The sequence below is a fragment of the Chroicocephalus ridibundus genome, chromosome 1, assembly GCF_963924245.1.
Source record: "Chroicocephalus ridibundus chromosome 1, bChrRid1.1, whole genome shotgun sequence".
In the NCBI taxonomy this organism is placed as follows: Eukaryota; Metazoa; Chordata; class Aves; order Charadriiformes; family Laridae; genus Chroicocephalus; species Chroicocephalus ridibundus.
In genome coordinates this window covers 31979543-32001062 of record NC_086284.1, presented here as the reverse complement: position 1 = coordinate 32001062, position 21520 = coordinate 31979543, and the positions used below count along the sequence as shown (strand labels likewise).

Here is a 21520-nt window from a genome sequence, read left to right as displayed (position 1 = left end):
GGTAGGGGCCCTCCCGGAGGCTTCTTATAACCTGGTGGCTTGATGAACCGGGGGAGGTGCTGTCTCTGCCCCAGGCTCCCTCAGCAGCCCGCCCACCAGCTGACAGCCCTCAGCACAGGCCGAGGGCTTTTGCCGGCTTCCAAAAGCCCCAAAGAGAGCTTTTCGTCGGCCCTTTTCGCTGCAGATCCCTTCCCCAGCGCAGTCTTACCTGCCCTGAAGCTGGTCTCCGCGGCAATCTGAAGCTGGTCTGTGCAGTTTCTGTTCCTTCTGCAGCGTCACTATATGGCTACAATGGGTCACAAAATGAATGCCAGCCAAATGAATGCCAGCCAACTACCTGACCTTTTTCTGCCAAGCTGACTTTTAATTCCTCTCTTTCCTGTTTGCAATGATTGTCAATGATGTCCAGTTTCTCAAGATGATTTTGAATCCTAATTCCACCTTTCAACATACTTGCAACCTCACCGGCCTCAGTACACAATACAAAACAGTCTCTTCTTTTCCCTGCTGTATATTCTGCCTGAAATAGATCACAAAGTAGTGAAGCACAAAATCTCTCTTGTGCACATGTATCCAGCAATCCAGCAATCACTGCTTATGCTCTTTTTTTTTGCTGTACCCCTCCAAAAAATGAAAAACAAAGACACAAAGTTGTTTGTTTGTTTGATGGTTTGTTTTTTTTTTAAAAACACAGTATTTTTACTGTAAGCACTGGTAAGAAAACATAAAACAGTGAAACAGCAGAGCATCTTCCCCACAGGGACATGTATAGAAACCTACAGCATGCTTGAAAAGTGTGTGTGCTGTGACCGTAATCTCTACACATGTAAAAAGATTTTACAGTTTTAAAACTGATTTGTATTTACATTTAAGACAGCGCTGTCAATGTTTCTGAGAGCTCAATTATAATACTAAGAGGAAGAGAGAACAGGAAGAACTGCTCCATGCTTTCAGCACAGTTCTTTTCCTCTCTGACTTGCTTTTCATTTTGACATTAGGAGGAGCAGGATTTGAACCCATGTTGGAAACATTTCTGTATTTAAGTCAGTAAAACTAAGTGGTTATTTCACATTGCTTAGCATAGTAATTCCTGTTCATTCACTTTTTAGATTGCACTATAAAACTTCAATCCGCTTGCTTCAGAGTCCCACCGTGGAGCAACACAGCACCCTGGGACTGGATTTAGTGCATCAAAGCCATTGATTCCTACTGTTTTGACTAAAAAGTGTTAAGGGATGAATTTAACGTTCACAGTGATAAAGTTACTGCAAGCTTTGGTAAAGACGTTACAGTGGAAAAAGGGTTGTTCAGCACCTTGATTTCTCATGAAACTAGAGCAAAGAGGGAAATTAAAACCAATTCAAAACATGAATACAAATTTACATCACAAATTCAAGCTATTACAAATCTTCTTAGTTTGACTCCTTCTGTCGTCAGAAAAGGTTATTTATGTGATAGCAAACAGAAGCCCCGCATTTTAAGGACGTTTTTCCACCTTTACCATTTAAACTTTTGGCTCCAGCAAGCTGGGGTTAACTTACACAATGAACTCACTCCATTCAGCCATGCTGGAGTCACAGCAGTGCTAGTTCTGCTCTCAGTCACACCATGGTAAATACCACCTTCACTCACACTGGCATAAATTCAGAGACAGACAACTGCCCAATTGTCAAGGAGCTTCACAGGGTCCTACAAGGTATCCACAGGAAAATTATATGCTGACTTAGACCAGGAATTGCTCTGCCTTTGTGGACTTCAATAGGAACGGAAAAGTTCCTGGTGACTTAAAGGAGTTTGTCCCAAACAGGAATATCTGTAAACATAATAATAATTCATAGAGGATATCTTGTGCAAGGAAAGAGCTCTTATGGAGCAAAAGAGAAAATCTAGGAGAGCAGTGGGAATGACAGAACAAGTTTAGCACTGGAAATGTGCATCAAAAGGATGCGATACCTGAAAGCAAGTAAAAATCTTTGAAACAGACCTTTCAGAGAATTACAGTCAGTGAAACACCAAAGCATTTTTGGTCCAAGGAGACACACATGAATCCTAAATACAAAGTGCTCTCACAGTGATGTGACTAGTTAGGATTCTGTGTAAAAATACAGCTTCTGACCACAGAGCTCCTTATGCTATGGCTATTTTCACTTGGACACTGAAATTAGGATTTGGCAGCCCTGAAAGTACTTTTGCTTCATGTGCTCTTGAAAGAATTAAGTTAGAAAGACTGAAAAGTATGAAATTTGGTGCCAAGCAAACAGTCTAGAAGACAGAAACTCTTTTAGACTCTGAAAATTATAACTTTACATTATTTCACTAATTGCTGTGTGCAAAGGAGCCAGTTCATTATAGAGCCACAGATTCTTTCCACGACTAGAAATAACTGGTGACCTGAAAAAAATCCACAATCCACACAACCCAACGTGGATCTGAGTTGCAGTTGTTTTGTGAGCTGAAGGAATGACTTCACTTACAACCTTGAAGCTCTTGATGACATAAGTCAGTCCCTCCCTTCACTGGTGAGGAGGAACATTTCCTCCTGTACTGAGAATACAGTGCTTCAGATGTACTGTTCTTCATCTTCTCCATTCATGAGCAATGACCACTTGTCCCCTTCCTCCTCAACAAAACCATTACGTCTCGGCAGCTTGTCTGAAGTCAAGGAAGAGAGAGACACTTGGCTAATCTGATCCCAAGGAGCCGGTCTGGATGAATCCCTCCTCCTATCATCCATTCCAATATGAACACTGATTTGGGAAGGAGTAAGCGGCTTCATGCGGCCTTGAGCTTGTGCTTCATAACTTTCTGTGTCTGGCTTCTTATAACTAAGGAGAGAAAGAGAAAATATGTTTAGTACCAAGCGGTCAATATATAGAAGGATCTTCAGCATTAGAACAAATCAGAAACTTTTGACAACCTATATATTACCTGAACTCCAGACACAACATTAATGGCTAAGAGTACTGGTCCCGTGGCATTAAGACAGTTCAATAGTAAAAGAGAGTGACTCTCAAACTGAGATTCTCGCAGAAAGATTATAAGCTTGCTGAATTATGAAAGGGTTTGTAGTAGAGAATTTCAGGGGAATGGACTTGATGACCCAAAAATCACTTTCTGATTCAATATATTCAAGGTCAAAAAAAGCCCAGCGATGGCAAGTATGGATGGTCTTCACATGTATGTATTATCATGTTCTTTGGAATCTGAAATTCCATTCAGCTGACGTGAAGCTTCAAGAAAGAGTATACTGTAGTACGGCTTCCATTAGTCTTCCATATGTTTTGGGGGGTTCTCAATATCTAACCACAATGGTGTCCGATACTTGATGTAATCGGCACAAGATCAAAAGAATTGGAGAATAAAGGAATCGCTTTGTGGAAATTTCTCATCCTTTGGATAACTCCACACGGAAAGTTTTTAGGATGAAAACCCTGAAGTGGTAGGGCTGCCATAAGCACATACGTAGTTTTTATTCTAGGTTGCGGTCTCATTGAGCATTTGCAGAGTCAAAACCATGAGGCAGAAACAGATTTCCTACATAGGTTTACACTGTACTGTACTATACCATACACTACAAAAGACCCCAGCTACAGTAGAAATATTTGAAGGCTTGGACTAATTTCAGACACCATAAAAAGTCTTCTTTTTGAAAGATGTTTGCTTACAATGCTGTTAAAAACAGGTCCACTGTAACTGCACCCAAAAATGGCACCCAAAAAATGTAGCATAAAAAATCAATAGAATTTGAAAAATCTTGTTATAGTTCAGAAATTGGTTTGCTTCCAAAAAATTGAGCAAGATACTTTATTTGTAGCAAGGTTCAAAAGAATAAATACACTGCTTCTCTGTTTCTCTCTGGCAGGTTCAAAAGAATAAATACACTGCTTCTCTGTTTCTCTCTGGCTAAATTAAATAGACAAAAATTAAAACCAGGTACAAGTCTTTAAAAAAACATCTACTCCTACATTACAGAGAACTGTCTTTTGAATGATTTGTTCATTTGATATTCACAGCAAAACCACAGCTGATCATTACCTCACTTGGTATTGAACTAGATCTCCAACACAGGTGCCCAGGTGGCATCCAGTCACACTTTTAGCTGCTAGTTAAAGAATGCTCAGGACAGTCTTAGTCCAGGTGTGTTCATAATAGTGACATCTCTCTCTTTTGGAGCAAAGGATTAGACAGAACAGCCCAAAGTTGCTGACAGAACAACCCAAAGTGAGGGTGCACTCCATGGACAGTGACATAGAGTGCACCCTCAGCAAGTTTGCCAATGACACCAAGTTGTGTGGGGCAGCTGACACGCTGGAGGGAACAGATGCCATCCAGAGGGACCTTGACAGGCTGGAGAGGTGGGCCCATGCCAACCTCATGAAGTTCAACGAGACCAAGTGCAAGGTCCTCCATCTGGGTCAGGGCAATCCCAAGCACCAATATAGGCTGGGCAGTGACTGGCTTGAGAGCAGCCCTGAAGAAAAGGACTTGGGGGTGCTGGTGGACGAGAGGCTCAAAGTGAGCCGTCAGTGTGCACTAGCAGCCCAGAAAGCCAATTGTATCCTGGGCTGCATCAGGAGAAGCGTGGCCAGCAGGTTGAGGGAGGTGATTCTCCCCCTCTACTCCACTCTTGTGAGACCCCACCTGGAGTACTGTGTCCAATTCTGGAGCCCCTACTACAAGAACCCCAAGCTAAAGGACTGTCTGGTACTTTTAGGTATACGTAGCCCAAAGTAACATCTCACTTGAGTCCCAGCAGCAGTGCTGCCTACGGTTCCCCAGTTGATTAGTATAAGACTACTTGCCATTTGAGCTGCAGGGAAGACAGCACGACAGACACAGAAGAAGCTGCCATTGCAGCTGATCCCATCCAAGGCTGAAGCACGAGGCCAACAGGCATGAACACACCTAGCAAAACAACATACGGACATCAGCCAGAGGTGCCTCTCCCAATACAGACGTTTCTGTCCCTGCGTATCATAGAACACATCAGCAGTTCTACAACATGACTTGCTGAGACCTCCATGAACACTACTAGACTCATATATATTTACTCACTTATTTTTAAATATGTCCCTTGCGTTGCAAGGGATGACCTTTGCACCAAGTCAGTTACAACACTGCGGCCACAAGGTAAGACTATTTGTCCCTTCCAGCTACTCTGCACATATGAAACAAAGCAGAAGCAACAGAAAGACAAGGCAATAGTCCAGGCAAAGGAGGGAGAAGTTACTCAGGAAGAAAAAGAGGAATGTTTGAAGTAAGTTTCAGGGAGGAATTTGGAGCATAAGAAGATATCCGACAGAAGCAGAGAGATGCAAGTAGTAGGAGAGAAAATGTATGATTCAGGGTGAATAGAAGAGGGAACACCCTGAAGTGGGATGATATCTCTGATTAGAGTTAGGTTTGAATATACAGAAACTAATCCCCAAGTACTGCTCTGTGAAATAAGAGCATGGTTTTAACTTCATCATATAAGAATTTATTCGTATGAGTTTAAAACTTGGGAAAAAAAAGATTTTTTTCTACACCATTAAAAAAAAAAAGAAAGTATTTATTTTGTTCTTCTTCCGCCAAGTTTTAAATACTCTAGGAATCTCTCTTTGGTTTCTTGAGCAGGAAATCCTGCAAGAAACACCACAGAGCTCAACTGTGCTGCTGTCTTTGACAAGCTGGGCGAGATATGACAGTCACATACCTGCTGCTATGGGTATTCCGAGCAGATTATAAATTAAGGCAAGAATCAGATTTATTCGTATTCTTCGAACTGTTCTCTTTGATAAGTGAATACTGGCAACTACATCCAGCAAGTCATTCTGCAAGACAGAAGAGCATTGAAAGTTTTCCACATGCAGTCTTCAGAATACCAAACCAAAAAAAGAAGTGTCAGTGATAAAAAGAGGACAAGTCAGAACTATAGTGCTCACTCGGATAAGAACAACATCTGCTGCTTCAATGGCAACGTCGGTACCCGTTCCAATTGCAATTCCAACGTCGGCCCTGGCTAGTGCAGGGGAATCATTGACTCCATCGCCAACCATCGCAACCTTCCTCCTCCCATTTTGGAGCTCCTGGACCTTGGCAACCTTGTGAGAAGGAAGAACCTCAGCAAAGACTTTTTTGATCCCAACCTATGTACAAAGAAAGAAACATACCTGGTTAGTGATATGCTTTATGCTAAAAGGAAGAGCCATTTGCCGTTCTGGGTGAAGAAGAAACAAAGGAAGATCAATCAAACAGATTCCGGTGGAGCCAACACTTGCAAGCTGCACAGAAAGCTGAAGAGCAACATGCCTTTGGCATAAGAAAGGGCCTGACTACAGCCCCTTCCACCTTTACTGCAATGCTGCTGGCAAACCATGCTCTGCCCTTAGTGTCATGTCCCACAGGGCTTCTGAAGCTCTGCTGCCCTGGAAATAAAGGTTTGATGGTTAAAAGAGCCAGTTTTCAGATAATCATGCCGCGTGATGCACTAATAAAGGTTTCAGTGAAATGCAACACAGGAACCATGTCCAATCAGGCAGTTACACTAGGGAAAACACAGAAACACAAGTGTGTTCAAGTCTCAGGGAAACTATGAAAATAAAACAAATGGCTGGCTAAACACTTGTAACCATCCACATCTCAACTAATATGGAGTTGCTACCAATGGCTTTAGTGATGTAGTTGAAAAACAGGTGGGTGTACTAAAGAGAGCTGGGATAACGTCCCTGGTTTGGCTCCATCACCAGGCAGAGATCAGCTTTTCACCACACAAGGTAGAAGCTCTCTTTTAAACTTTCAAAAAGTAACATTTTTAAAAGTTTTTAGGACTGGCTTACCATTTTTGCATTGGAAAGGAAGTCAGTGCCAAAAATTCTATGAAAACATAGGTTGGCACAGACTAACCTTGTTTGAAAACTTCACTTGAGTGCCTGGAACCGTAAATCAAAGGTTGTTTCTGAAGGACTTCTCTTAACAAAGAAACGTGGGGTGGGAAAGTGCTTTACCACAATTGAACACAAAAGTGAAAGCGTGAATCAAAATAGGGGAAGGATTAAAGCATCACACTGAGAACAGTGAACAGAACAACTGAAAACAGACCACACAACATACAAGAACATACATACCCCAGTGCTGGCTGAGTTAGCTGCGTGGTGAGATACCTTAGGAAAGGAAGGTGGCACACGGTAGATTAGAAGTAGACTGATGCAAAGGGAAAGAGGGAAATGAAGATGGAGAGAGTGGAAATGTCACAAGGTTGAGTGAGAATTTGGTTTGTCTCTGGAGCAACATTTATAGTTTGAGATTAAGGAAATCTCATATAAACCCAACCTTTTTTAGACTGCTAAGCTTCTTAAAAATAATTCTTATTGTTAATACTATATTTCCCTTAAAGATAATTATAAGTCCCCATTTCCCTTATTTGGAACAGGACTGGACCTTAAAGAACTCTTCTTCGTCACTAACCAAGCACAACTGCCCTTCAGTGAAGGGAAGCAGAAGGCTTCAGTTCAGCAACAGACTAATTACTGCAAGAAACTCTGTACCTCTGGAGAAGTACTGACTGAAGAAGTCTTCAGTGGGATCTTAATGCAGCCACTGGCCTTTACTATGCCATTGTACCTGGCCCCATTTTCAGTCCAATTCAAGAACAGTCTTCATTTATCATATCCAGGGAACCTCAGTTCCTGCTCCAAATTCACTGGCGTAGGCAGAGTTTAGAACCTCATCATGTTTTCGGGGCTATTTTTGAAACGCAAAGAAGCAGATACCTGAGTGGCAATGGCTTTCGCAGTTTTTCTGTTGTCTCCCGTTATCAGCACCACATCTATTCCCATGTTTTTCAGCGTGTGCACAGCAAGGGCTGCCTCCTGCTTGACAGTGTCTGCTACTGCGATCATTCCACACAAAACGCCTGCACAAGGAAACATTGTCTGTTAGGGAGAACTGTGAGAGGCAAAGTGGCAGCAAGAGAACAGGACTTCCCTTCCATCACACCATGGCGGCTTGTGAAATAACACATTCTGGGCGTAAGCCTGAACAATTGTCTAGAGTTTTTTAAGCTATGGTCTCTTTCATACACACACACACACACTTTTCTCATTTATCCGTTTCAGATCAAACAACAAACACCTTTGATATTTAGAGACAAGGAGGAAGTGGAGAAGAGGAGGGTAGCTTTTAAATATGCCCGACTTCTGGGTTTGATGGTATGGACAAATACAATAGTGGGACAGAGAAAGTTTTGGTATTTAAGCCCAGGTCAGATACTGAAGCCACTCCACCAGAAGAAAGCAGGTACAGTATCTGGGTTTATGTCCCCTAATCTGTCTGGGTTGGATCTCTATTATAATCAATTACTTTCATATAGAAATGTTGCACCTGCCATCCAAACCATTGACTCAACGGTGCATCCACGTTTCCTTCATGTGACTTACAAAAATATCACATTGGTTTATCATTGCATGTTACCTTCCAAAAGTAAGGACTTAAGTAGGTTTTGCGCCCCTGTAACTCTATTTGCTATCCCTAGCAGTGATAGGAACGCCAGCTGTAGATCAGAGCCCTTATTTCCATGTTAAGGGCACTTGATTTTGCTGGACTGCTGATGGAGCCAGGCTGAGACATGCAAACCTTCCCAAAATTGCTATGGAGGAGCACCAAGAATGTTTATTCAGTAATTGAATCACAGACCCCATTTCAAGATCACAGATACACTGGCAATCTATCACTGCTATATCAGTTTCTCATATTAAGGTATTGTCTGGGATCTCTTTCTGTGTAGCACAGAACAGAACCCCTCTGGCAAAACTCATTTAGTCTAATCTATTACACTTGAATGACCTAATGAATCATCATGTGTATTCATGAAATGTTTTGAAACCAGTGGTGCAATAGGTTGGCCTGTGATCCTTAAGTGATGTAAAGTCAGGATGGGACATGGCACTGCACTGACACTGCTCTTCCAAACAACAGTCCTAGACAACAGGAGGTTCAGAAATTAATATTTAAATTAAAAACTACCCAACAAAATCTTATAAACACTGTTCTGAGGTGAAAGCTTCTTTTAGGAAGACCTTGATACTTTGCAGTTCTGCACTAAAAGATTAGTAGTTTCTTGACACTAAGCCACAGATCAATTGCTCCAGAGTTTGTTTTTATCCATTCCATGGTAGGATCAACTGATATGTATTAAATCACTCCAAAGAATGGCAGTTACCATCTATAGCCACTAGTATGGCAGTTTGTCCTTTTGTTTCATGGTCTGTCATTGCATCATTTACGTCATTTGCAATATGCAAGCCATTGCGTCGCATCCACTCACGATTTCCAATCAACACCGAGTATCTATGAGAAGCTGATGGACCTTTGTGCATAAACAAAAAGAAAAATGATCAACTGAAAAATAGCAAACACAAGCCAGAGATATTTGGGGATGGCAATGTCAGGCTGCATTAGCTATAGAAAGAAATTCTGAAGGGGTTTTCCTAATTTTGTGTGTGTGTGTGTGTGTGTGTGTGTGTGTGTTTCAGACGGGCAATGGTCACACCCAAGACACAAACAGAATTAGTTTTGTTGAAGTGCTGTTGTCATGGCCAAACACAAATGCGTAGGCATTACCTGAAGACTGCCTCATAAAACTTATCCTTCAAGACTCAATCTGTGCCTGTTTATACACAGAACTGCGTCATGAACTTCATGGAAGTATTTGCCTGTATTTGCCTTTGACAGCTGGCATTGTGTTTCTGTGTAAGTGCAGTATGCACATTTCATAAATGCCATGCTGCTTTGTTCTCACAACTAATGACTTCTTTCAAATCTAAAGGCTATTTCTGGTAAGAAAAAAGTAGTTTTGTTCTAACAAACAATGAAACAGTATGTAGAGCACTTCATTATGAATTCAATCCAACTTTACAAGAGCTGTATGAAGCAGGTGAGAAAATATTACATTAACACCATTCATAAATGGCACAGTTCTGATTATTAAAGTTCTTATTTTATTTAATTCTTCTAATAGCTTTCTCAAAAAGGTCAGGAGAGCCACAGTCTTCTAAAGAGAACTGATGAGCTTCTTAAGGAAGGCTTTAAATACTTTTTCTTTCTTTCCTACACTACAAAAGAGCAAAGTGGCTTCCACAGAGCCTGAAACAAAACCAAATGTATTGACCTAATCAAAAATATTAGGCACTGAAACTTGTGTTGCAGATATAACACACTTTATTGTGCATCTGCTGAATAGATTTTTTTTTTAAAGTAAATGCCTTGAGAGATCTGTGAACAGAAAACAAAGGGTACAAGTTAATATGGAACTAAAGGGTAGGATATAGAATGCATCAGTAAGATAACATATGTTAAAGGTAACTGCTCTAATATAATATAATGCTAATTGGCAAACTTCACTCTCTGCTGGACCATTCTTCTCTCCAAAAAAAGACACTGCTGGATATGCCTTCTTGCTTATGTATTGCATCAACTTTTTGAGTACACATCATTGTAGCATCTAAATTCTTATTTAGGTTTCTGAATTGCAGAGAGATTGAGAGTAGGAGAAATAGAAAGCTTCAATTTTTGTTAAGGTGCATTTTTGTCCCTCATGTTCTTTGTCTCCTTCTGCCATAAATCCATCTTTCTGTTGATCCTAGTCCTATGGGATTGCTTTACAGTGGTCAGCACAGTTGATTCATTACCCCTTTCATTGCGACGGGCGGTCAGTTCGGGGGCAGACATACCATGGGATTCGGAGAGTGGGATCAGCTCGTTATCTCCCAGAGCAGCATTGCCATTCCTCCTCCTATTAGCGTCCAGCTTATCGAGATCCTCCTCGGCCATGCCCAGGACAGCCTCAACACCTCCAACTTGGCAGCTGATGCCACAGCCCGGGACTGCCTGGAAGTCAGTGCAGTATCCCAGGCTCTGAGTGCCAAGCTCCTGCGGACATAACCAGAGTTCATCATCAGTCTGTGCTGCCCACATTGGGTACAGATATTAGATAACTCCTGCGGAATAGAGGCCTCATTCCTCCTCTTGACAATGACTGACTGGAAGAAAATCAGCATGGACTATCAGTAGCGCAGGACTAAAAATAAGAATATTCTGGACATGCTGTGGTTTAGACTCAAAGGGGCAGCCATACAGATCACATCCAGGGCTCAGCCCTGGGAGCAGCAAACCATAAAGGACAGCTTTTCCTGGTAGTCCAAGGACAAAGCAGTTACATCAGTGGTTCACGACTTCAGCCAAGACTAGGAACTAAAGAGAAATACTATAACAATAAGGCATACAGCTTCTGAAAAGATGCAACTTCTAATTAACCTCACAGACAATTGGCAGTGTGGGATCAGGCCTTTTATATATATGTAAAAGTACAGTGAAAAACTGTATTTAATTCATGGAGTGATCTGGCTGGATGACAAGGAAACTGGGTCTTTCTGTTGGGTTAGAGAGAGAAGCCAGTGAGCACCTTCAAGATGAGAAAAGGGATTACCAGGACCCTATGAGTTACAAAAAGAATGGAGAAAATACGCATTTATAAACAAGTTGTTCTGGGTTGTCTCTGTAAATTGGAATTACATGTACCTTCCAGTGACCTTCTTACAACAAACGAGTGATAAGGCAGGTGGTAAGAATATTAGCAAACAGTATGGCACTGCAATTCATATAAGCCATGATCCAGTAATAACTGGTGCATAGGTTGACTACAGAAGTGTTGGGGAACTAAAATAAATTTGAAAACAGAAAATGTAAAATATGAGAGAAGCAACTGAATCATTACCCATACTCTCTTTTTCCTTCTAAATTTATATATCAGCTTCCAAATTTTACCACTGAAAGATCTGTCACTAATAAGTTTGATATACTCTTGCCAATGAATTTTTCCATAAATCAATTAATGACTTGTCCTAGCAGAAAGAACTTATTTATTTAAACCAGGCTTCCTATTTTGGTTACTATTTGTGCTTTCATTCTTCCTGAAACATTTGAAGAACACATGCAATATATAAATGACCTTTGAGGATTTGCAAAATTTGCAGACTTGAGTAATCTATTAATTAATTTGTGAAATTCACAAATATCACAGTTTAATATTCAGGTTTTAAAGCTTTTTGCCCAATCTATAAGCAAGTGATTAATAGCAGTGACTACAGTCAGGTAACATATGAAATGTCACCACACACATTTGCTTCACAATGCGATTTAAGCATAACTATTCCTCCTGCACATATTCCACAATCCTTGTTTTCCCACTCGTTCAAGAAAAACTTTGTAAGATCTTGCTTGAGAACTCCACAGCATTACCAGAAAAGCAAAGCTTAGAATATGCCTCCTAGTATCGTCCAGATTAAGATGCACAATCGTAATCTCTGCCAGCTTCCCAGCCTGTTACTCTTCAGGCAGGCCTGTCCCTCTGGGACTTGCTCATTTTATACAACGTTGCTGCATTTGCACAGATCCCTTCAGGCCTTAGATGAAATAGGAAGGCTAAGTACCTCTCTGCAATATTTAGTGACTGCCACTCCTAAAGGATGCTCGCTGCTGGCTTCTGCAGTGCCAACCACCGCCAGTACCTTCTTCAGAGAGAGCACAGCCGTGTCTCCCAGCAAAAGCACCCTCATGACTTTAGGAACTCCACAGGTGATGGTACCCGTTTTATCAAACATCACAGTCTTGATCTGCAAGAAATAAAACAGAGTTACTGCCTAAGCCCTGTGAGCATAGGGATGCTCATATGCTTTGGGCACATAAATACAGGCAAGACCTTAAGAAGGAGTTGACTATATCCACACCAAGACAGAATAAATCTACAAAATTAGGGATTTCTGTATGTACCTTGAACTATCTGTACAGGAGGTCTCCCTAAGCTTTCTTATTCATTCCCCATACAGTGATTTCACCGAAGCTTCAACATCATCCTGTATCTATATCCAGGATCTCAGACAACGGAGTCATTGCAGGACTTGTACTGTCCGTTGTGTGTGCATGTATGTATTCACATGCAGGATTCGGATAATGGCACCTGAATCACTTTTACCATGAGGTATATGATTCAGGAGGGCTTCTACAAATCCTGTTTGAAACAATTAACAACAGCACTGAAGAAAGAGGACTCAGGAAGTTATGTGGGGATACGAGCAGGTGGGAAGAGTGCAAGAAGCTGCAACAAGTTTCAGAAAGAATAACCTAACCAAACCCAACCTCATGCTGTTCGCTAAATTCAACAATCACTTGTTATCCAGCCCAATGCGTCTTGAGGAATCAGGAATGAACCAAAAAACACAGCCCCACATACACTGAAAACCAAAGCTGACGTCAATTCTAATCCTGGAAATAAACTTGGCATAGAGAAACACAGGAACCAAAAAAACTCAACAAAGTAGGCACTATTTCCATTCCCAGCTATTCCAACCTGCCAACCTTGCAGAATCCAACAGGTCGCTTAATTTGCCAAGCCCTGACCCTAGCCTCACTTCGATTCAAAAGGTAAAAAGTCCTGACACTACTTAGGAGTCATTCTTTTATTTTTGCAGAGCCTTGGAAAAACTTCTGGTCCATGCTTTGTAATACCCAATAAGAACAAGAATTATCAGTCTGATTAACTTATTTTTACCATTCTTTTCACTTAAAATGGTCTGCCTATGTCTAATCCAGTCTACCACAGCATGGTTTGAACTCATATTCTTTTCACTAGCTGTGGACATACCAAACCTCCTTGTCCTTCAGTCTCCTCCTCCTCTTTTCATCATTTTTCTGTCTTTGAAGGGCTCTTCCTGCCTCCCTTCCATCTTTTTTCTATACACTAAAAGCACTTCAAATCATTCTGGTTTTCTCTTACAATCCCACATTATAAACTACTGATCATGAACAATATGCGTTTCACAACAGCCCTCTGAGGAAAGAAGAAAAACACTGGATTATTGGGCTCTTTCACAGAAGAGGTAAAGAGAGTGCAAAAGTCAGAAACCTCTGAGGTCGTGCAGAAGATTAACAGCCTCACTGGCATAAGACTGCAGGAACTGTTGGCTTTCAACACTTTGCTGTGACTACTTTGAAGAAAGAAGGTCAGATCTGTCTTCTTTACCTTAATGAGCAACAACCAATAGAGAAAAAAAAAACAAAGAAACAATATTCTGCAGTCTTTTTCTGGACCATCAGAATTTCCTGGGAAATTATATCTCATGTAGCAACAGCAGGGTAAGCTACAAAAGTACAGAAAGAACTATTAACCTTGTGTGCCATTTCCAGGGGTTTTCCACCTTTGATGAGAATACCGTTCTGCGCGGCAACTCCTGTGCCCACCATCACAGCCGTGGGGGTAGCCAAGCCTAAAGAACAGGGGCATGCAATGCTCAGCACAGTGATTGAGGTTTGAAACGCAAACCTCAGTATTAGTTCAGTTTTTGAAACGTGTTTGTTCTGATTCTGCAAGAAGAGGAAAGAGAGGGGAAAAAAAAAAGAGGAAAGAGATTATGACTGCTGATAGAAGATAACATATCTGTACAATCAGTCATATCCATTTCAAAAAATACATTTACTTGAAACCTCCAGTACAGGAAAGCAATCTATTATTGTTACTGTTATGGCAGAGAAAGGTCAATGTTATGAATTGTTTATAGCAGTATTTTCTGGCTTTTTTTATGGTCAAGCACACATACGCTTGGCTCTGCTCTCAGGCTCCCAGATGACAACATAATTTGCTGGCTTTTCCTTTATAGCTTAGCAAAGGAGAACCCTATTTCCAGGTACACAGATCCCCACCGTTGCTGAGCATAGCATGTACACCTCCTAAATATAACAGAAGCTCATCTTCTTTCTAAAGCCAAACCCACTATCTGCCATCAGTAACAAGGATGCCCAAAAAAACAACAGGCAATATAGGAATGGCTCAGCTCCTTGCAATGCAGCTATAGATCATATTTATCCAGAAAGACTGCCAATAATTACAATTTTTAGGAACCCCATGCAGAACATTTTAATTGGTGTAATTGTTTGTTCTGTGTAGAAAACACCACATTATATAAAAGTATTTGCCAAGTTGCAACGTCAAACCCTACACACAGAAGGTATGTTAATTACACTGGAAGATATCCTAATACCAAAATTCAGCTCTTAATGAAATTACTTACAGGAAAATATTTTTGAATAATATCAAAATTTATAAAACCAATTGTAATCCATGCTATCAATGTCACTGTTGAAACGATGATGATAAATGGAACAAAATATCCACTAAACTTATCTGCCAGTTGCTGGATGGGTGCCTATAAAAAAGAAAAAAAATGTATTTGTATGTTTGTGATCAAAACACATTAAGTATGCAGAGTTCATGAAAATATCTAATATTCCTCATCTGATTCTTTTTTGAAGTCTGGAAAACACACAGTTTGTTGAAGAAGTAAATATATAAAAATATAGAATCTTTTTCTTATATAATCAAAATCTGTGAATAATTTTTTCTTTTCTATTATTTTTACCTTTGACATTTGAGCTTCTTCCACCAATTTCACGATTTGTGCTAGAGTGGTATCATTACCAACATGAGTTGCATTAACAAGAACTGAGCCCTGTGCATTTATAGAACCAGCAATCACTGTGCTCCCAGGCTTTTTAGTGACTGGCATAGCTTCCCCTAGAAAGAAAAGGTAAGAATAAATGAGGCAATACCCCTAATACTGGTGGACATAGTTCATTAGCACATAGATCATTGTATGTTGCAAAAGCAGCATGCTAAGCAATAATGACAAGAAATCACATATTGTGTATCTCTGTCTAGTAGAGGCATGTATAAGTGCTGTTATCCTCCTAAAAAACTTTTTCTAGGTTTAGTTTCAAAGCAAATGCTGTTTTCTTGGTCCTAACCCTCCAGTATGCCATCCTTCGAAAGGGCCAGGAGCAAACTGACTGTAAAAGAAACTGCTAAGAATTTCTCTGATTAATAATTTTCAGTGCCCATGCATACACACGCCAACATCTCAGCAATATTTCCCCATCGTCCTTCAGAAGTTATTTCTGAGAAGGTACCATCTCTACAAATACATTCAGGGGAAACTCCCACCAGAATAATAACCGTGTTCAGACTCTACCCATTCCATCCTCTAGTAAAAGTGACCAAACCGAGCAGAAATTCTTCAGCTTTTCAGGGTGTACACAGATATGGGATTTGGATTCAAGCTCACAAAGGCCAGGCACAGTGTCCATTAAGGTGGGAGATTATTCAGACAGCAGCTTTTGGGTTGGCTCTGCTCTCTTTTCTTGTAAGAAAGTGTTCTAGAAGATTTAACTTCTCTGTATATGTGTAAGGGAAGTTACCAGTAATGAGAGACTCATCTGCCATAGAACTGCCTTCAATGACCTTTCCATCCACTGGGAACTTTCCTCCAGGAACAACCTTTACAATATCACCCCTTTGAACCAGTTCAACAGCTACCTGCTCCTCCCTGCAAAAAAAACAAGTAGAACAGAGAGATTATTTACGCTGTCAGCTTCAAAAGAATAGTAATGCTTTCACATTAACTGCATTGAGCCTAGTCTGTGCACCCAGGCAGGCTGAAGGGGTTTTGGTTCACAAATACATACCTGACGATAGAGTGGTCAGGTCCAAGAGTCACCACAGTGGCTTCTGTGGCTTGAAGAGATATAAGTTTAGCAAGAGCTTCTGAGGTCTTACTCTAAGAAACAGAGATAAATATTTAAGATATATTAAGATATATAAATGCTGATGCCTACTTAACACAATTTACTCTGAAATACCTTGTGTAATATAGGCTACATAAGAAACACCTGACTCAAAATTCCTCTGACTAGTTTTATTCTCCTCTCGTTATAAGTACACAATAATTACTGTGAAGATGAGTTACCTTTGCTATGTGTTCCAGCCATCTCCCTAGGGCAATGAACACGAACAGCATCGGAGGAGTGTCGAAGAAAGTGACAGGGCTTTTCTCTGCCTTTTCAATTATTGCTACCATCAGGATCACACATGAATACACGTAAGCAATCGTCGTGGCCAGTACGATGAGCACATCCATATTGGCTGTCTTGTGCTTCAGTGATTTGTAAGCTTGTACATAAAAATACCATCCACCAAGAAACTGTTGGTGCAAGCATGGACAGACTCGTATTAAGATGACAGCAGTGAAAGCAGAGAGTACATAATACTGCCTATAGCAGAATTATAAACACATAGTAGATAAGGGAAGGCATTGCTGTCCCATGTAAGTTTAATATTGATATAACTTCAGTGGAGTGGTCTGCTAGGAGGCTGACTCCACTGTCATCCTCTCCCTTGCTCTTTCTTGTTCTCAAAACAACACTGACAGCTAAATATCATCCTTTTCCTCAGCAATGCAGAGTAAACAAGGTACAGAAGTTGAAGGGATTTACCTATAGCTATACAATTATGTGGCAGCTCATCAGGTATTTCTTCATTTTAACACTACCTTCCCCACTTGGAAAACCATCTGACGCAACTTTGACAGGAGTAAGTGCTGCGAGCAATTACAGAATGGATAACTTGCAGAAAAGTGCCACTTCATTCTGCATAGGTGATACAGACAAGAGGGCAGTGCTAACCCACTAAACCTTTTCAGTTTCCTGTCTTTACCGCATCAGATTGCATAAATGGGAAATGAATAGAAAGCAAACCCCTAGGAAGTACTGTGGACGTACCTGAACAAAAGTGCACAGGACAAAGAAGAGAAGATTTAAAATAGATAATCCAGGAATGAGATTCTTTTCCAGTACCATAGACCCATGGTGCTCACCGTTGGGTATTAGCATATAAATCATTAGGATTAACACAGGGATACCAAACAGTAGGCTGCACAAGAAAGACTTCCTCCACCTGAAAAGTAGAAGCTGTAAATCCCTGGTTGTCACACACCCCACAGTACCCAGGCCAAACAGTGTGCTTGCAGTGCAGAGCTTGGGGCGTTAGTACCATACTAACACACAGCTTCGGGATATTTGGGACAGTTTCATTGTCTCCTACATGTTTAACTATATAGATTTCTATAGACTTCTATCAGTTAAAAACTGAAACTAATGAAAGTAGTAAAAGTACTTGAACCACATGGCAAATTGTAAAATTAAATATGCTTTACACAAAGATAAGCTAAATTAACTGGGGGGGGAGGGGGATGAGTTACAAGAGATACACGTTCATTAGTGAGAAATACTTACTGCTGTATTTCCTTTTTATGATCCAGGTTATGTGCATTTGGAACTCTTCTAGCCACGGAAGCATGAAAGCCAATTTCCTTTTTATTGAAAGGGGAGGAAAAATGAGTTAGTTTTGATTAAACTAACTGTATTACTTATAATATATTTAAATGACACTACTTTTAGAAGAAATGTCAGAAAAGGACACTGTTCCATATTTAATAAATGCCAATTTCTTATATATTTTTAGATCCTGCCAACATGAGATGATATTTCAGACAGTACTCAAAATGTGGACTGCAAAGGATTTCTGCTACCTACACATAGACACAGTGCATAAATGCAGTAAGTGTTCTGGGTTTCCTAGACCCAAGAAGCTCCCACTGGCAGCTGGAGTTCTGCTGCCCTCCTCCTCAAAGGAAATTTATGCCCTTTCATCTCCACTGAAGAAATGTGAGAGATGGGAAGTACCACAAAAGAAGGTAAAAATGTACAAGTCACTGAGCTGAGCTAGTCAACCTTGCAAGCATCTCCTTAACACTACAGTTGAGTAGATATACCTGAAGTTGAAAATCAAAGTGGCTAGAACCAGTTTAAATCTGTAAAACAACAAACTGCAGGGCAAAGGATCCCAGAAACAAATATATTTAAAAAGCCAGTTTTGACTGACGCTCCAGTGAGTTACTGCAGTAGAACCTCCTCCCCCACAAAAAACACAAAAAACCCAAAGCACACTTGTAAGCACAGTACATTTAAACTTCGTATCTGCATCACAAGATGCTCCTGTGGCAAGATGCACTTTAGAGAACTACTCAACCAGCATGAAGAGTCTCCTAGATAACACGTTAATCAGGGCTGCCTCATCAATTCTGCTGTCTAGGAGCTTTTTTCTGAGTAAATACTCTAGAACACAAAAGGCAAACAGTCTCTGCTGTCCTCCTGACTACTCACTGTGCATGCCTCATACAGTAAGTTCTCTTCCCTTCTGGTGGGGCAGAGAAAGAAAAAGTTTTGTCCACACTTGGGCTATGATAATGGCAGATTTTATGATCTGTGTGGTTACTGGTAAGCCAGGATTTTTTTCCTTTAGTGGCTGTATTGCAAGGTCTTTTGGTTCAAAAAGTTCTTCTCTGAACTGGTGTGGGAATAAATGCCAGTGTATACAGAGATACGTAATACTTGTGATATCAGCTGTTGCAAAACTTCTTTTACAGCCTCTTTCACCGGCAAGAGAAAGTAGTATTTTCTTCTGAAGTATCAACACCTCACTGAAATGACTGGAAATCAGACACACGATTCTACACACAGAACTGCAAAGAATGAATACATGACACTTTTACCAGATATAGATAAAAAACGCTTCTTTTTTGTAGTTTTTAGGGTCTGCTTTTAAAGTAACAACCTAGGAGATTATGCACTACTGAGGAGCACAGCAGCTTCACCACAACAGTATAAAAACATATGGCCATTACCATGTCATCTGCAAAAGTCAGTGAAACCTCTCAAATATCAGCTGCTTTATTTCCTTTTTAACTTCAGCTTATAATTGCTCATACATAAAAAATTTTGAAAGCCTACCTCAATTATTTTTATAATATCTCGAGGTCCGGTAATTTCAGGATCAAACTGGATGTGAGCTTTGCAAGTAGCAAGTGCAACTGAGGCGTAGAATACGCCATTTGCTCTCATGAGTTTGGATTCAATACTGTGAACACAGGAGGCACAAGTCATCCCTGTAATCTAAAGAAAAGACAAATTTAGGTCCAGTTAGCAGTCCTCCACATTCACCTAATGTTTGTGGATGAATTTGAGACAAGGCCTCCCCATGTCACAAAGGTACTAATGACTGTTCAGGCTTTGCTGGTACTGACCCAAGGCCTCAGCATGAAGATTTTATAGACCTGTGTTAAAGAAACAAAGCTGAGAACATAACTATCTGCTTTTATTATAAAATTCTGCAAACAGCAGTTATAGTCACAGCTATATATTTGTAGAGCAGCACTCATACACTGTATTAACTCTAGTAGTATAGCTAATATAGTTCTATCAGCAGCCATGGCAACATTGCCAAAGTCAAACTCTGCGTTTGTAACTTCATCTTGCTTACTTAAATTTTCCTGTGGCTTCAGTAAGGCATGTTCCCACTTTCTGATCTATTAGCACAACTGCAGACTGTTGTTATCTGTCTTGTAGTAGGTATGTCAAGAGAATAAAAATAGACTTTTGAGGAATTTGTCCTTCATATAAACAATTTTACCCAAAGTTCTTAGACCTTTACACAAAGCCCCAGGAATTATCAACATGTATTTGGTGATACGTTCTCAGTTGCTCAGTCTGTACTGTTGACTAAAGTGCCTTTACAGAAAAGGTCTGTTTCATTTCTTGCTAAGAAAAGTCTATTCTGCACATACAACTAACACTTTTTATTTCAGTGCCTTTGGACAGATTCTTCTAAGACAAATTGATTTTGTCTTTTCAGCAATTAAGAAAAAGGATTATCACCAGCCAGAACTGACCTGATAAAGCCACAACTCCTTAAACAAAAGCATTTACAAGAAAATGATTCTTCCAGACCTGAATTTTCCAAAACCAACACATAATTTCAAATACACATGACTTACAAGAAGCTCCACATTTCCTTCTGTTTCTGTATGATCTTCTAAGATGGTAGCTTCAAAACCCAAATTCTGGATCAGCTGTGCTATTTCAAGAGGCTGTACGAGTTCTGGTTTGTATTTTATCTCTGCTTTACCTGCCATCAGTGCTACCAACACTGAAACAATTCCTGCAGTGGCAATAATAAAAGATATTAGATAACGTAGCTCCTTTGACGGGAAGAAAAATAAAATATTACAAGTGATTGTCAATGAGGGCTGTAACAACTTGGAGCTGTTACAAACCTAATGATTTCTCTCTGCCTCCTTCTAGTGTTGTTCCCTGGTCACAACAGCAAAGTTTTTACTGATTTTCAGCAACGCTGTGGTTCCCTTTAGCAACGAGAGTAACTGCATGAGTTACACAGGGAAGAAGGTGAGCTTTGCTATGATCTAATGACACAAAAAGGATGTTCAGAAGCAATCTTTGCACTCATTGCTGAAAGATCTACCCTGGACTCTTTGAGTTTGGAAAGCCCTAAACAAACCCCACAACACAATGCTAGGCTTTTGTCTTTTCTTGTTTTTCCCTTCAGGGAAAAACTTTTTTTCCCCAAGAGGGAAAAGCGTTCCCTTTTTTGTGCTAATGATTTCTTGGATTTTTAAATCAAGGCAGTGAGACCATCACTGGGAGACCGGGGGCACAGGAATTAATAAGTAAAACCCCCCAAAGGCATGCCTACCCAAATCAAATCAGACAATGCTGAGGCTCATATGTTCATCTTCTATAT

General features: G+C 40.4%; 1 protein-coding gene across 1 annotated transcript in view; it reads right to left on the bottom strand.

The window, feature by feature from the left end:
* Nucleotides 1–679: 679 nt before the first annotated feature.
* The window catches only part of ATP7B (ATPase copper transporting beta), a 31504-nt gene continuing 10663 nt past the window's right edge, over nucleotides 680–21520 (bottom strand). Inside the window, exons 4-21 of the mRNA XM_063333655.1 lie at nucleotides 20757–20920; nucleotides 19714–19875; nucleotides 18157–18233; nucleotides 17644–17818; nucleotides 16833–17066; nucleotides 16552–16643; nucleotides 16285–16412; nucleotides 15450–15604; nucleotides 15102–15236; nucleotides 14203–14397; nucleotides 12468–12650; nucleotides 10710–10908; nucleotides 9200–9346; nucleotides 7752–7894; nucleotides 5925–6128; nucleotides 5696–5813; nucleotides 4803–4905; nucleotides 680–2825 (exon numbers count right to left, since the gene is read on the bottom strand). Of these exons, the coding sequence (XP_063189725.1) occupies nucleotides 2561–2825; nucleotides 4803–4905; nucleotides 5696–5813; nucleotides 5925–6128; nucleotides 7752–7894; nucleotides 9200–9346; nucleotides 10710–10908; nucleotides 12468–12650; nucleotides 14203–14397; nucleotides 15102–15236; nucleotides 15450–15604; nucleotides 16285–16412; nucleotides 16552–16643; nucleotides 16833–17066; nucleotides 17644–17818; nucleotides 18157–18233; nucleotides 19714–19875; nucleotides 20757–20920 (2879 nt within the window). The 3' untranslated portion in view covers nucleotides 680–2560. The remainder of the gene's footprint in view (nucleotides 2826–4802; nucleotides 4906–5695; nucleotides 5814–5924; nucleotides 6129–7751; nucleotides 7895–9199; nucleotides 9347–10709; nucleotides 10909–12467; nucleotides 12651–14202; nucleotides 14398–15101; nucleotides 15237–15449; nucleotides 15605–16284; nucleotides 16413–16551; nucleotides 16644–16832; nucleotides 17067–17643; nucleotides 17819–18156; nucleotides 18234–19713; nucleotides 19876–20756; nucleotides 20921–21520) is intronic.